Genomic DNA, 17,505 nt, shown 5'->3' on the forward strand with positions numbered 1-17,505 from the left:
CACTAATTAACAATATTGAGTATTTTTGACCATAGACTGAGTTACAGGATATTACAGCATCTGATCCCAGCTGTGATGTTTTCGGGGTCCATGTGTTATGTGAAATGAACTTTTGAGTTTGGAATACTGTTCGTTATCTCCACATATTTCATTTAAGAAAACTGTGATCTATCTATTGCATAAGTCTTACAAGCTGATTAGGGATTTCGAACTTTAATATAATATTTTCCAATTCCGTTTAGTGCAAAGAAATAAAAAAAATTATAATTATGTAATGTCTGTTAGCTGCTGTCAGCCGACTAAATTGTGCACATTTAAAATATAAACGTTTGTAATCATGAGTTTCGCAGAACACATGCCAAATACACCCACTTTCAGAATATTTCTTGTTTTTTGTTATGTAAGTCTTATTTTCAGGCAAACTTTTTAATTACATACCGAGACGATTGGTGACTGTTCTATTTTACGTAAGAGAAGTTTTATAACAAAACTTAATGACGACAAGGCAAGATGATGAGTCTATATGATTTTAACTATTGCTATCTGTTTTCGTCCGTCGTCATGCGGTGTGCGTCATGTATTAAAATTTGATCATTTTCAGCTTCTTCTTTGCAACCAGTCAACCAATTTTGGCAAAAAGCATCTATAGGTAAAAAGGAACAAAAATTGTGAGTTTCATGGTCCCTGTCCCCCTGGGCCTGAAGCTGGGGCCAAAACCACTAAAATCAATGCATTTTTTAAAAAATCTTCTTTACTGCTGGACATCAAGCAGTCAAACTGTTTGTATGATTGTAATCAGCATTGAGTCCTCTACGAAAATAGTGAAATCCATTACTAAATAGATTACGTAGTGAAAATGAATTATTTCTTTGAAATTCTTTTTCTCTGCTGCTGGGTCGCCCGCGTGGCGCAGTGGTTAGAACGTCTGCTCCATAGTCGCGAAGAAAGGAGTTGATCCTTACGTCATGGCTTCGAATCCCACTGTGGGACGTACGGTGAGATCGATATTTCGGATGAGACCGTATAAACAGAATATAAACGGGACGTGTCGCAGTAGGTACTGGCGAAAAAGATCCCTCACTGCTCATGGGCCATTAGAGCCGAGCATAGAACAAAATTTGCAGCTCTCCATCGGCAAGTGGTGGCGTCTGCATATGAGTAAAAAATTCTCGAAAGGGTCGTTAAACAATATACCATCAATCAATCTTCAAAAAAAACTGAACAAAATTTGCGTGACGCAAAAACTCTGGTCTGTTCTCTCGTTTTCCCGTTATAATATCACTTTAAAGAATAAAAAAAAATACTGTTGCCAATCATGCGATGCCTATTTGTATTTCAAAAGATTAGATCTTTTTTTGCATTAAAAGATACTACCATATATGGTCAATAAAATGACATAAATAAACTCTTATGGATACTTTCTATCCGAATTTATCTATTCTTTCTCGATTGTTTTTGATATACAATGTATTTGTTATATTTATATGCGTCCTTTATTATACCCCCGCTCCGAAGGAGACGGAGTATACTGTTTTACCCTTGTGTGTCTGTCTTTCCATCTGTGTGTTCGTGTGTCTGTCCGTAACAAATTTCCGTCGCAGTTTTCTCAGCAACTACTCATCGTAGAAGCTTGAAATTTTAACACAATCTTTACTGAGGCATGCCATACGGTGGGATACATTTTTGTTTAAATCCGTTGTCAACTTCCTGTTTGTCTGTGCGTCTGTCTGTTTCAAATTTTCGTCACAGTTTTCTCAGCAACTACTCATTGTAGAAGCTTGAAATTTTAACACAATCTTCCCTGAGGCATGCCATAAGGTGGGATACATTTTTGTTAAAACCCGATGTCAACCTCCTGTTTGTCTGTGCGTCTGTTTCATACAAAACAAATTTTCGTCACAGTTTTCTCATTAACTATTCATAGCAGATGCTTGAAATTTTAGTACACTCTTTCTTGAGGCATGCCATATGGTGGGATTAATTTTGATATGAATCTGATGTCAACTTCATATTTTTCTGTTCATCTACCTGTAATTGAACTTGTTTCTATCAACATGATAATGTTAATTTACATTCGAGCGGGGGTATTACTAGTGAGTATTGTCTCACAGATTTCTTGTTAAATTTACTTATTTTCACATTGGAAAATTTCTCACATAAATATACAAAATCATACAAAAACAAAGATTTGATCCTTCATTAAGAGAGAAAAACACGTTTTACTGATGAAAGCTTTTCAAAGCTTACATACATGTAGTTCTAGCTTGTTTTGAAAAACTTAGTTATTTAATATATTTTTTCCATTGTTCAATAACAATTTTGAGAGGCAGAAAAGAAGATATTTTCATACGCCACCATTCCACCAAACATATAGTCCCTGAGAGATTTCAAATGCAGTTTCTATTTCAAGTTGTACAGTTGTGACGATCCAGGAAAGAAAGATATTTTTTTATTAATCTCTTACACCTCAATATACAAGACATAAAAGCAAATATGATTTGAATATTTCATCTAGTCAGAAACCAGAGAAGAATCTTGCCTTAATATTTCTAGTTTTTAGCTGGGCTTATTGCTCAAAGAGCAATTGCCGGCTTATGTCATCCTGTTCAAGGCAGGAAGTTGACCCCATAGTCGCCTTTTTAAAGTTACGTGCAAAAATATACTTCTTACTCTCAACCGCTTTTGAGATAATACAAACGCTAAATAAAACAACAAAAATAAAACGAAGTTTAATCTCTATAAATAAACATTAGTAGTAATGACTTTGAAAACTTCAGTCCTAAGTCAAAGAACATAGTTCATTATCGTAAGGGTTTTTGATAACCAGTGTTATCGTAGTTCTCTACACATACGAGGTAAAGCAGGAGAGGGAACCAGACTGGCCTGTTTGTTTACATTCAGCTGCGGTACCAGATTAATTCTGATTCTGACGAAATCGGACCGTGGTATTAGGATTGAAAAACTCACTGTCAGTGTCTTATCATTTATATTGCTAGTTTTAAAATAATTTTTTCATCAAGATATAAACGTGATTCATGTAAGAAATTCATTCTACTCTGTAAATGAGCCTGGCTCTCTGTACTTCTGAGTACTTTGATTATTCATTATTTATTAAACTACATTTAACATTGTACAGATATCAATACTCTCTTGACACCAAATCATTAAACCTGATTTTTGATGTTAAACATGAAAAATTCATTTTCAATGTCAATAGCTACGAATATCGGACATAGCAAAGATAGGACTTGGATGCAAGTAAACATTCAGGCGCGGTTGCTAATAGCGCGTAAATTTAAACATTTTCAGATTTCAGTACTTCATAAAGGTGCTTTGTGCTTCAAACGCGCGGAAACCTTGCAATGAATAAAATATATTTAGTAGATACAAACGTACTTGGAAAAAGTTTATCAGAAAAAGTCAATACCTGATGTATCTTATATAATAATATTTTGAATACTTATATCGATGCTGTTGGTCTAAAAATTATTTTGAATAAAGCTCAGACACAATTATATTATTTCTATAATTTTTATGATTACAATTCTTCATTGTGTAATAGCAAACATCGTTTTGAAAACATGCATTACGCTGATGTGATGTCTTTGGTTTTCGTTCACGTACCGTTACGTGATACACAAGTTCATACGAACTGTTAAAATCAACCAGAGTCACTCGAGGTCATTTTAGCCTTTGTAAATCAACCCCCACCCCCCCACCCCACCACTTTTTTCCCCAACATAACCTTTACTATAGTAAATGTCCATTGATAGGATGGTTGCCCCCCCCCCCCACTTTATAACCATAGTATAGTGATATCATTGTAGGGAAAAAATTGGAAGTGATAGTAAGTTGGCTTTGAAAATGTTGGCCACTCCCCCCCCCCCCCCCCCCCCCCCCCCCCCCCCCCCCCCCCCCCCCCCCGAATTAGGATTTTCGAGTTTCGGCAACTCTTAATTTTCTTTTTTTTTTGTTTTTTTTTTTTTTTGCTTGTCAACTTTTTCAGATAAGTAAAAAAAAAAATTTCTCTGGTTGGCCCCCCACTTCCAAAAACGATGCTACGTGCCTGAATGAGTTATTTTCGCGCGCTAGTCCATGTACATTTATGTTATATTTAGAATATGAGTTCCCTACTGTATCGGCAGTTGAAACGAGTATTCTAAATGACTTGTGACATGACCTTCTTATGACCTCACTCATTTACAGGTGTATTTGGGTACGTATCTCTCAACTACTCAGATGAATTTGCCGAATTATCAGCAGTCTCAGCGTTATTGCCAGGTGAGGTGAACATGCTTGTATATATCAGTTTACATAATTATTTTGACTTCAAAGGAACACTCGATAGGTCATGTCTGAAGAATCGTCTTAATACTGCATTATTATCCTTGAATTCTAAAATCGCTTTTTTGTACTTACACATCCTTTCTGAAATCAATAATGCCACTATTGCATATAAACTTGTAAGCAAGTAACCTAGTCCTTCACATATGTTTTGTGTCACATCAAGAGTATTTGGCAGTTTTATGCAGATAAAAACATAGAAAACAAAACTTTTGTACTTTGATCTGTGTCTGAAGATTTAATATACAAAGAACTAAAGAGTTTGGATGTTAATAAAAGTAATGGTTTAGATAATATACCAGCAAGGTTTATAAAAGATGGTGCTTTTTATATAAAGGAACCTATAATGTCCATTGTAAACATGGTTTAGGTAATATACCAGCAAGGTTTTTAAAAGATGGTGCTTTTTAGGTCACCCGAGTAACTCAGGTGACCTATTGCTATCTGTTTTCGTCCGTCGCCGTGCGTCGTGTGTCGTGTGTTAACATTTGAACATTTTCATCTTCTTCTCTGCAACCACTGAACCAATTTCAACCAAATTTGGCACAGAGCATCTATGGGTGAAGGGGAACAAAAATTGGGAATTTCATGGTCCCTGCCCCCCTGGGGCCTGGGGGGTGGGGCAAAAACCACTAAAATTAATCCAATCTTGAAAAATCTTCTTCTTTACTCCTGGACATCAAGCAGGCAAACTGTTGGCATGAATGTAATGAGCATTGAGTCCTCTACCAAAATTGTGAAATTCATGGCCCCAGGGTCAGGAGTTCTAGTGCTAGGGTGGGGCTACATAGATTATATAGTGAAAATGCATTATTTCTTTGAAAATCTTCTCTGCTACTGGGTATTGAATAAGCTAACTAAGAACATAATAATGATGAGCAAGAGTGCCTCTTCCAGATTTGTGAATTTTATGGCCCCAGGGTCAGGGGTTCTGGTGTTCGGGCGGGGCTCTATAGATTATATATTAAAAATGCATTTAATCTTTGAAAATCTTCTCTGCTTCTGGATATTAAATAAACTAACTAAGCACATAGTTATGATGAGCAAGAGTGCCTTTTCCAAAATTGTGAATTTTATGGCCCCAGGGTCAGGGGTTCTAGTGTTAGGGCGGGGCTCTATTGATTATATAGTGAAAATGCATTTAATATTTGACATTTTCTCTGCTTCTGGGTATTAAATAAACTAACTAAGTAGATAGTAATGATGAGCAAGAGTACCTTTTCCAAAATTGTGAATTTTATGGCCCCAGGGTCAGGGGTTCTGGTGTAAAGGGGGGGGGGCTCTATTGATTATATAGTGAAAATGCATTAATTCTTTGAGAATCTTCTTCTCTACTTTTGGGTATTAAATAAACTAAATAAGTAGTAGTTAGTAATGATGAGCAAGAGTGCCTCTTCCAGATTTATGAATTTTATGGCCCCAGGGTCGGAGGTTCTGGTGTTAGGGCGGGGCACTATAGATTATATAGTGAAAATGCATTTAATCTTTGAAAACCTTATTCTTTGCTTCTGGGCATTAAATAAACAATCCAAGTGCATAGATAAGTTGAAAATGACCGCCTTTTCCAAAATTGTGAATTTCATTGGCCCCAGGGCCAGGGGTTCTAGTGCTAGGGCGGGGCTCTATTGATTATATAGTGAAAATGCATTTATTCTTTGAAAATCTTCTCAGCTTCTGAGTATTAAATAAACTAACTAAGCACACAGTAATGATAAGCAAGAGTACCTTTTCCAAAATTGTGAATTTTATGGCCCCAGGGTCAGGGGTTCTGGTGTAAAGAGGGGGTGGGGCTCTTGATTATATAGTGAAAATGCATTAATTCTTTGAGAATCTTCTTCTCTACTTCTGGGTATTAAATAAACTAAATAAGTAGTAGTTAGTAATGATGAGCAAGAGTACCTCTTCCAGATTTGTGAATTTTATGGCCCCAGGGTCAGAGGTTCTGGTGTTAAGGCGGGTCTCTATAGATTTTATAGTGAAAATGCATTTAATCTTTGAAAATCTTCTTCTTTGCTTCTGGGTATTAAATAAACTAACAAAGCACATAGTTATGATGAGCAAGAGCGCCTTTTCCAAATTTGTGAATTTTATGGCCCCAGGGTCAGGGGTTCTGGAGTTAGGGTGGGGCTCTATTGATTATATAGTAAAAATACAATAATTCTTTGAAAATATTTTCTTTTGCTTCTAGGTTTTATGCCAATGATCCAAGTATATATATTTATGATGAACAAAGGTGCATCTAGCAAAGTGTTTTTTTTTAAATGCCCCCTGGGTCCGGGGGGGGGGTTACATAGTCTGAAAATAAATTAATGCTTTTAAATCTGCTCTTTGGTATTAATAAACCATTTTATGATAAAATTTGCAAAATTTTGAAATATGTGGACCCTGGGTCAGTGGTTCCTTTGGGTTGAGGTGCACAACTGGGTATAAAGTGGAAGTGCATTTTCTCTTTGTTACTCCGATCTACCTCTGGGTATTAAGTAAATAGAGTAAGCATGCTAAGTTAATAATTATGATAAACAATGGTGCCTCTTTCAAAATTGTGAATTGTGAATTTCATCGCCTTTGGTTTAAAACACGAACCAAATTTAATTGTTTGAAAGTTGTTACACAATACTCAGGTGACCTATAAGGCCCGTGGGCCTCTTGTTATATTAAGGAACCTATAATGTCGATTGTAAACAAATCATCTATAACCACTGGTACTGTACCAGCAGATTTTAAAATGGCAAGAGTCAAGCCTCTATTCAAGAAAGGAAATTCCCTGGAAATTATAGGCCAGTTAGTATACTATGTATAGTATCAAAGATTTTGGAAAAATGTTTCCATGTTCAACTTTAAGACTTTTTAAACGATAACCAATTGTTCTTTTCATACCAATCAGGTTTTAGAAACAAATTTTCAACAGAAACTTGTTTAATACATATGTTAGATGTTATTAATTGCAATACATTCAAAGGGCTTTTTACAGGTATGGTAATGTTGGATATACAAAAAGCTTTTGACACTGTCGACCATGCACTTTTAGTGATAAGTTAAGAAGTTTAAGGAGTTTTATCCACTGAGTGGTTCAAATCTTATCTGTCTTGTAGACAACAACAAGTTAATGTCAACAATACTTCGTCAGATTTTAATTCTATAAATTGTGGTGTTCCTCAAGGTAGTATCTTAAGGCCTCTTTTATTTTTAATATATGTCAACGATATGGCTGTCAGTATTGATGATAACGGTCAATTAATTTTATATGCTGATGACAGTGCTATTTTTTATGCACACAGAGATCCTGCTATTTTTCCTCAAAAACTGGGCATTGTTCTTGACAAAAGTCTTCATGGTTAGTTGACAATAGATTGTCACTCCATTTAGGTAAGACAAAATCTATTTTATTTGGTCCTCCAAGAAAGCTTAAAAGTATCACAGATTTTAAAATTTTGTGTAATAGTCACATTATTAAAGGTTCTGAAAGTGTTAAATATTTAGGAATCTGTATTGACAAGTTTCTTTCTTGTGAAAATATTGTTTTAAGCATTAACAAATAGTTAATGCTAGACTTAAAGTTTTATATAGAAATGCATCTTGTCTAAGTATATACACAGTCTAGAAAGACCCTATGTTCTGTCTTGATACAATGTTATTTTGACTATTCCTGTTCTTCTTGGTATTGTGGAATAAACAAGCAACTTAAACACAGATTACATGTAACCCAGAACAAATTAGTACGATTCATTTTAAACCTTGGTCCTAGAAAGAGTATTTCTAATGATATCTTAAACTCTAAATATGTTAAGAGTGGAGGATAGAGCTAACAATTAAGAATAAACCATGTTTTTAATATATATCATGGTAAACACCAGCTTATCTTCATGATCACTTTGTATTAAATAATAATATTACAAGAAGTGCAACAAATAATTTCATGTACCGATCTTCCGAAGGACCGGTCTCCACGTCCCGCAGTAGGATTCGAACCCGCGACAGAACAACTCCTTACTTTGCGACGCTAGAGCAGACGCTATAACCCTTGTAGAGTGCGGGCGACTCTTGGCCACTGGTGACTGCGTAACAAAATTTATTGGATCAAAGTGCAAAATCCGCACTTTTCTTCGCCGATGCATTGCATTAAGGAATCGAATGTACAGTTGAGTATAAAAGCTCGGCATTTTTCGGAATTACCCTGTAGCTTTCAAGAATAAGTAAAGAATCTTTTAATGCATACTTTTTTCATTCAACTGGATTATTATTCATATATAACAATTTAATAAAAAACTAAATGCCCGAAAATTACTTTCAAGTTTAAATATCGACATATCTTAAGGTATCCATTGTACAAATAGGCTGTAATTTTCGGTAAACTTCGGATTGATCTCGGTAGTTTACGGGATAAAATGCTTTTTCAGTTCGAGTCAATATCAAAGGCCAAAATTTGAATATTTTTGTTTCAGTTGATAGATAATTAAAGAAAACAACAAGATGATAACAAATTTGTCGTTTAAATACGTCTAAATGTACATCTTTTAAAATAAAACGATGTCTCCGAGACTATAAAATTCAAGATGGCGGCGCCCATGAAAAATCGGACAGGGAAGGAACGGTTCAACAAAGGACATAATTTGACAAGCGCCTAGTTGCTTTAGAAGATCGTACTTGTGAAATAACCTTATTTGTGATTCCATGCATGTTTGTGAGGAATGCTGTTATGGTATGACCCTAATTTTAACCAGTAAGAGACTAAGAGTTCGTAATATGACTCCATCGAGTTTGATGTTCATTGCCTTAAATTGTGTTCAAATCACTTCGGACCATTATTCTCTTGCAAGAGAGCAATTAAATGTGAGTGAAACTTGGGTTAGGTGGTACATACAGTGCGGAAATTGCTTGCAGTTGCCATCGATGTTCACAAAAGCTGAGAAAATTCAAAGGGATGCAGAACTTCAGTGTCAATACTCAATACATAGATTGTAAAAGGTAAGTATTTATATTTATATTTGTTTATGGAATTTATGTTATCTAATTTAGGCATTGACAACTAAAATAAAATATAATTTAGGCATTGACAACTAGTATAAAACATTGGAGCTCAATTCCTCATCTAAATTTTCATCTGAAACCATGACATTTTGGTCAAGGCATATAATTTATAAATAGGATTTACATGTTCATGCATCTAAATAATTGCATGTAATATAATATTGTATCTATCCTTTTTGTAGCTATAATCCACAGTTCATTGTGGGAGACCCTCAGAAGATAAACAACTTGTCGTCAACATTAAACCTACAATTATTAATACATGAAAGGATTTTGAAGGTATGAACAGTTTTATTATATCATTTAGTAAATACATATATTTTAAATTTGGTGGCTCTAAAATCGAATGTTTATTCGTCAATTTGCTCAGGAATCAGTGTAAGAAAAATATTTGACTACATGCAGTAGACTACCCCGGGTATAGGTTATCATGTTGGAGGGAATAATCTCTGCTGCAAACTTTTAATGAATCACACGCACATTATTAATCTGTATGAAACAATCATCTGTAGTACAATTATATTTCTCATTTTCAACAGGTGTTCAATGCTGAAAAATCAAAGAACTACGGGTATGTGTGTGTGCTGATTGGTAAAGTTTCATGAAGAGGAGTCTGGCAGAGACGATCGCACTTTCTCATCTAAAACTGATCTATAGCTATGACAGAGATGGTGAAAATAGATTAATTTATGTTTTCTCCCAAAACCAGTGATGGCAAACCTAGAGTGACTGGAACATCTAAAGTTCTACAAAATATTGTCCCAAAGTTGTGTGAATTTTTTGCTGCCACATAAATTTATCAATTGTATCTAAACAAGTTGGTCTGTTTTATGGATCCTCTACTAGTATAACACATACCTTATGAGCTTACTGTCAGAGTCCTTATAGTATCTACATTTATATCACAAGTACTATTTATTGTGTCATTATTCAAATCTTGAAATTTATTTTCTAAGTCATTCTGTATCAAATGTTTATCACTCTGCTTTGATACAATTTACTGTCGCTATCAATTTTTTAACCTCAGTATTTCTGTTTAAAATTTTTTTTTATTCTTTTGTGTACATTTTTAAATTCTAGACATAGTTATCAATTCACATTTGCAGAACTTCAGACCATTTTCATTTATACAAATTAATTTTGTACATTGAGTTATGAGATTCATTCATAATTTTTGGCTTGCAAAAAAAGTAAAAAAAAAAAAGTGTTCAAATACATGTAATTGAAGGGAAAAGTGTTTTGACTTTTCTAATGTATATTGTGTAATGTGTAATTATAAATATTTTCTCTTTCAAAATGTTAATGTTCCATGGTAAATGCATGTTGCAAATGACATTATGAACTTGAACGTTTATTTTTACAAAAAGACCATTTTGTAATTTTTAGCTCTACTGGTCAGAGACCAGAAGAGCTTATGCGACAGTAATGCGTCCGTCGTCCGTCCGTCTGTCTGTCCGTCTGTCTGTCTGTCTGTCCGTCTGTCTGTCTGTAAACAATTTTTCAAAATGCTACTCCTCCTACAGTTTTGCTCTGATTTCAGTATAACTTGGCACACAGGTAGATTATACTAAGAAACATAATTCTGTGTATCGGTTTTTGATTTCGATAAACAGTGTTGCCGTGGTAACTAAAAATAGAAATTTCTGTGAAATTCTTTCAAAATGCTACTTCTCCTACAGTTTTGGTCTGATTTCAATATAATTTGACACACAAGTAGACTACACTAAGATACATAATTCTATGTATTGGTGTTTGATTTCGATAAACGGTGTTGCCGTGGTAACTAAAAATAAAAAATTTCTATGAAATTTCTTTTAAAATGCTACTCCTCCTACAGTTTTGGTCTGATTTCAATATAACTTGGCAAACAAGTAGATTACACTAAGATACATAATTCTGTGTATCGGTTTTTGATTTCGATAAACGATGTTGCCGTGGTTACTAAAAATAGAAATTGCTGTGAAATTCTTTCAAAATGCTCCTACTCCTCCTACAGTTTTGGTCTGATTTCAATATAACTTGGCACACAAGTAGACTGCACTAAGATACATAATTCTGTGTATCGGTGTTTGATTTCGTTAAACAGTGTTGCCGTGGTTACTAAAAATAGAAATTTCTGTGAAATTCTTTCAAAATGCTTCTTCTCCTACAGTTTTGGTCTGATTTCAATATAACTTGGCACACAAGTAGACTACACTAAGATACATAATTATTGATATCGGTTTTTAATTTCGATAAACGGTGTTGCCGTGGTAACTAAAAATAGAAATTTCTGTGAAATTTCTTTCAAAATGCTACTACTCCTCCTACAGTTTTGGTCTGAGTTCAGTATAACTTGGCACACAAGTAGACTGCACTTAGATACATAATTCTGTGTATCGGTGTTTGATTTCGTTAAACAGTGTTGCCGTGGTTACTAAAAATAGAAATTTCTGTGAAATTCTTTCAAAATGCTTCTTCTCCTACAGTTTTGATCTGATTTCAATATAACTTGGCACACAAGTAGACTACACTAAGATACATAATTAGATTTATCGGTTTTTGATTTCCTTGAACGGTGTTGTCGTGGTTACTAAAAATAGAAATTTCTGTAAAATGGTTTCAAAATGCTACTCCTCCTACAGTTTTGGTCTGATTTCAATATAACTTGGCACACAAGTAGACTACACTGAGAACATAAAGAGACTTTATCAAGGATCATTGTTCTATTTATTGCTGTTGTAAAGTTTCAATTCCCAATTGCTTAAGTACTTTTCTCTTCCTTTGCTATAAGTACAAACCAGTAGAGCTTCAGTCTCGACAGAGACTTCTGGTTTTAATAACACTCTGACCAGTATGTTTTATTATTTAATGTTCTTTAATTTTATATAAAGATTACAATATAAAAGTAATTTTTGTGTCATTATTATGGAATAAACTTTTTACATACCAATGGCCAAGTTCCGCAATGTTTTTTTAATACGAGTTATCGTCCCTAACTGTGAAGCTCTCCACTTCCGGGGCGTCAATACACAAAGCAACAAAATCGCTGAAGCAAGAAGCGTCGAGAAAATACACACTATCGGTATCGAGGACACTGACAAGCCAGGTAAGGGATTTAAATAGCGGTCGTATTTAGGATGTTACACTGGTTTACGATGCATATTAATATAAAAGCAGTACAGAGTTGGTTCTTGAATCTAATACACATGCAACAACCATAAGGATCTAGTATATTCTAGAAAAAAAAATGTCAATATTTATAAAGGTCTATATACATATATCTATTTTTTTAAAGTATAGAATTTATTTTTATTCGACGAGGAATGAATATTTACAGCTGTCAAGTTGTGTTCATAAGAAAATCTAACATTGCCCCCCCCCCCCCCCCCCCCCCCCGTTGTGTAAAAGGCATTGTTTAATTCGCAAAACAATTCAGTAACATGTAAATAATTTTGAATTCATAACATAATTTATTTTAAAAGGACATGAATGTCAATTGTAACATTTTTTTTTTAAAAAAAATTCCTTTTTAAGTACTTTACAATGTACTTTTTATTTTCCAGTATGGGGAAGAAATATTGCTGCGTTCCTGGATGCAGCAACACTTCTCAAACATTGGATGAATATGGAAATAAAATAATATTGCATCGCTTCCCTATGTCGGAGAAAAAGGCCCATATTAAGCGTCTCTGGATTCAGCGACTTCGACATGTGAGAGCAAATTTGGTTGTAAAAGACCACACACGAGTTTGCAGTGTTCATTTTGAGGGAACATTTACTGAGGAATCGATTCCCACAATTTTTCCAAGTAAACCCAAAAAGGAAACAAAATCCCGAAGACCTCTTGTAAGAAAAATTGAAAATTCATTTCAAAATGATGGTTCAGGGCAAAGTGATACTGAAAATCCACAAGATAATCCTGTGTCAATGTACAATGATGTTGCAATACAAACTGACCTCAAATATTTTTATTCAAAAGATGCGTACACAAATACAGAAGAGCATTGTGTACATGTTTCAACTGCAACCCAGACGACTGGCAGCCCTTTGTCTACTGTTAATGCTGAAGTTCAGGCAGATTTGCCTAGGATGACATATGAAGATATGAAAGATGACGATTCTAAAACAAGATTTTATACAGGTTTTGCAACTTTTCAAATTTTTTGGATGTTTTTTGCAGTGCTGAGGCAGAAACATGGTGCAGAGAAACTCAATTACTGGGAGGGAGAGACAAGGTCCATGGGTGAGAAGTCGTATCATGAACCAGGGGTTAAAAAGCCTGGCAGAAAACGTTCCTTGAGACCAGTGGATGAATTCTTGATGGTTTGCATGAGACTTCGTTTAGGGCTGCTTCAGGAACACCTTGCTGATATTTTCAGGGTGTCCGAAACGACAGTATCACGAGTAATGAACACTTGGATTAACTTCCTCTATGATCACTGCAAATCCTTAATAAAGTGGGTCTCCAGAGAGCAGATTTTGTGTAACTTACCAAAGCTTTTTAGCATGCACGCAGATACTAGAATTGTGCTTGATTGCACAGAATTTTTTATTGAAAAACCGTCCTCTTTAAAGGCACAGTGGATGACGTGGTCCGAATACAAACATTCAAACACTTTTAAAATATTGATTGGTGTGTCACCAAGTGGTATGGTAACCTTTGTGTCAAGACTGTGGGGTGGGAATGTGTCAGACAGACACATTACTCAGCACGATGGATTTCTTCCAAAACTGTCACCAGGTGATGTTGTAATGGCAGATAAAGGTTTCACAATAGAAGATTTGTTACCAGCTGATGTTGGATTGAATGTTCCACCACGAGTATCAAGTACATGCCAGATGTCAAAACATGATTTCTTTAAAACAAATAGAATAGCTTCAGCCAGAATAGTAGTTGAAATGAAGATGGAACAGATCAAAAACTACAATATTGTGAACTCAGTTTTACCAATTTCAGAAGTGCACTTATCAGAACAAATTATAGTTATCTGTACATCTTTAACTAACTTATTGCCTCCACTTCTGAAGTGACATAAATATAATTAACTAGATTTTTTTCTGGATGCCCTAACATGTATAATTATTTTTATTCCTGTTATGAGGAAATTTACTTTCCAGGAATTATTTTTTTTAAATGCATGATTAAAAAAACACATTTAAAGTATATCACATTTTGTGGTTTTCAAGGTGATGTGAATTTTGACGATTCGATGTGAAATACAAACATTCATTTGAAAATAAACTTGAAATATGTACACTTGGACCTTGAAATCATAAATGAGATGTGGATAAATAAAATAAATCACATAACCTTTTTGTTTTTATTCAATATTTTTACAGATGAATCTAAGCTCTCATGCAAATATAAAAGTTTCAGAGTGTTAACAGTTTTATGTACACATGTTCAAAATCAAATAGAATCATTCTATGCAATATTCAAATTATTAACAAATGTACATCAAATGTTATACATGTACAGTGATTTTCCTCGCTGAATTCTTCTAGTGAAAAGTTCTGGTACAACACCATATGTATAAAAAGATTTCATCTTTGGAACCATATCATTCCAGATTCCAACATCAAAAAGAATTCTTTCAACAGATATACCTTTTTTTGTATAAACAACAAAATCAACCCAGTTAAGTTCATATAATGCTAGCTGGCCTTGAACTTGGTACATATAATTATGGTTCTGTTTTAATTTAAGTTCACCATTGTTTTCAGTGCAAAAAAAATGTTTATCTTGTCCACATTTTGTCGGAGGCATATTCCTCCAAGGACTTTTTTGTTTTCCATAAGGACACTTGACTTCGACAAGTCCTGTACCACATTCTACACAAGTAACAAGTCCATCAACACTGGCCCCAAGGAATGGGTACTTAGGGTTGACATATAGTCCACAGGACTCGATCTTCACATCACCACACAAATTTAAATGTCGCTCCATATAATCACTCAAAGCAACAGATTCATTTGTTCGACCATAACTGATACTTTTTACACAATCTGGTACTACTACGTATCCACAAATTTTCTTGACTAAATTGTCTGGTTCGGACTTTACTCTTTTGACAACGTCACCCATTACTGATGCAGTAATGATATTGCATCTAGCCTTTCTCCAGTTAACATTTGAATTTTGACCTCTAGTTCCCTTTTCTAACAGTTCACTAACCTCTGTTGTTATATTCATATTGTTTACAAAAGATTTAAAATTTTCAACACATTCTTTTGATTTTAGATTTACATTGTCCCTATACATAAAATCTGGCAAAAAAATATTCAAAAAGGAATCTATATTAACATGCTCTGCTCTTAAAGTTTGATACAAGACACATTGTGGGTAAATATCTTTTAAGCCATCCAAAATATCATTCAAAAATGAGCTGCATTCACTTTGACAAGGTCCAGGATTATAAATGCCTGGGAAAGGACGAACTTTGTCTACAATATTATCTTTTTCTGTTTTTGAAAAACTAATATCTCCAACTCTTTTTGGACTTGGTTTTCTTCTCAAAGGTGTAGGTCTATTCCACACACACTGATTAGATGTACAGGAATTTTTTGTTTTTACAAGTACATACAATAATGCTCCAACATGAGCACAAAGACCTGCCTCTCCGGCTTTACAATTACATAAAGCATTTACAACAATGCCTGACTTTTTCTTTATACAAACATTCAAAGAATAATATTTAGCACTTTTTCCAAATCCAACTTGAACAGTCTGTTTCATTGATGGAAGACAAGTTGATCGCATGTAACAAAAATCACTGTTTCCTTTATTGTATTCAATTTCTCTTATGAACCCTTCATTGCACAGACGCTTTGCTTTTTTCATTTGTCTCTCGAAATTTAACCTTTCTCCAGTTACAGGATTTTTATGACATTTAAAATAAATATCAATGGCCTTATGAGAAATTTCAGGAATATCAGTAGAGTCAAGTTCTTTCCATGAATCTGTTGAAGGATGAACAGGAACAGTTTTCTCTATTTCTTCATCTGTATCTATGAAATCTTCTGATGAATCATAACCATGCCTCATGGCTTTGTAAACTCTCTTTGCCAATACCTCTTTATTCCCAGATTTTTTAAGCCTGTGATTTTCAAGCCAATTTTTTAGTTCAACAACTTTCCATGACTGAATTTCTTCTAGAGACAAGTGAGATGGTTCACCTTCATCATCAGTGCTTGAAGACATTCTGAAACATTCAATATTGTATATTAATACAGATTCAGAAAACACACAGTGCCCAAATAACTTAAAAGGGTTTCATAAAAATTGAATGTAATTAGGATCCCAAGATGTAATTTATGTAAACAATTATTGATATCATATCAATATCATATAAAGACATAATCCGAGATTCCCCTGACTCTAACCCCTGCTTTTATTTTATGACATGTGCGGACAAACGTCATAAAATAAAAGCGGGGCTTAGAGTCAGAGGAATCTCGGATTAATAAAGACACCCCCTTTTTTCAGAATTAAACGCTGTTGGATGGTCACATATTCAATTATTCCGACAATATTACATTACTGTTAATATTAAACAGTTATTAAATCATAATTTCAATGTCATCTACATTCGGTTCGAACAGGGTCGATCTTAGACCTTGCAATAGCCAATTCAGTTGAATATTTAAATGCCACGCGAAAACGCTGAGCATTTATATTTTATTATTTGTATACCATTTACCACGTTTAGATAATGGTTATAAATCTTTAAATAAATTAATTATACAGATATATCGCAAATCTTACCTTGGTATGTCCTTGTCTAACGCAGAAATTGCAATTATCAGTACTGTGAGTACACAACACAAGTTGAACAACAAACGCCCCGGAAGTCAATGTGTTGGCGACATCTAGCGATTTTTCAAGAGAGATAACTCCAGAAATAAGACATTGCGGAACTCAGCCATTTATGTGAGTTTCCTTAGATTTTAGTTTTCATCAAGAGTTATCTTCCTTAAATGAGTTGTTGCCCCTGATGACCCAATTTTTAGCTCTACTGGTCAGAGACCAGAAGAGCTTATGCGATAGTAATGCGTCCGTCGTCCGTCCGTCTGTCTGTCTGTCTGTCTGTAAACAATTTTTAGCTCTACTGGTCAGAGACCAGAAGAGCTTATGCGATAGTAATGCGTCCG

General features: G+C 34.5%; 2 protein-coding genes across 2 annotated transcripts; one reads left to right on the forward strand and one right to left on the reverse strand.

Annotated features, from left to right (window-relative positions):
* The first annotated feature begins 12,297 nt into the window (after positions 1-12,297).
* On the forward strand, positions 12,298-14,553 carry LOC134246695 (uncharacterized). Its single transcript, XM_062729057.1, has 2 exons — positions 12,298-12,460; positions 12,918-14,553. Exon 2 carries the CDS (start codon positions 12,919-12,921, stop codon positions 14,383-14,385), a length of 1,467 nt encoding a protein of 488 aa, XP_062585041.1. The 5' UTR covers positions 12,298-12,460; position 12,918; the 3' UTR covers positions 14,386-14,553.
* A 108-nt stretch (positions 14,554-14,661) lies between these two features.
* Positions 14,662-17,261, reverse strand: LOC134246694 (uncharacterized). Its single transcript, XM_062729056.1, has 2 exons — positions 17,120-17,261; positions 14,662-16,556 (listed from the first exon to the last, which is right to left on the reverse strand). The coding sequence occupies exon 2, from the start codon at positions 16,553-16,555 to the stop codon at positions 14,813-14,815; it is 1,743 nt and encodes a 580-aa protein (XP_062585040.1). The 5' UTR covers position 16,556; positions 17,120-17,261; the 3' UTR covers positions 14,662-14,812.
* Positions 17,262-17,505: the final 244 nt, after the last annotated feature.

Source organism: Saccostrea cucullata, unplaced genomic scaffold (genome assembly GCF_032062105.1).
Source record: "Saccostrea cucullata isolate Sc308-1 unplaced genomic scaffold, CSIRO_AGI_Scuc_v1 ctg8605, whole genome shotgun sequence".
NCBI classification, from domain to species: domain Eukaryota; kingdom Metazoa; phylum Mollusca; class Bivalvia; order Ostreida; family Ostreidae; genus Saccostrea; species Saccostrea cuccullata.

What these genes read in the sequence shown, in the direction of transcription:
- LOC134246695 (XM_062729057.1), top strand. Translation starts at nt 12,919, where the DNA reads ATGGGGAAGAAATATTGCTGCGTTCCTGGATGCAGCAACACTTCTCAA.
- LOC134246694 (XM_062729056.1), bottom strand. Translation starts at nt 16,555, where the DNA reads ATGTCTTCAAGCACTGATGATGAAGGTGAACCATCTCACTTGTCTCTA.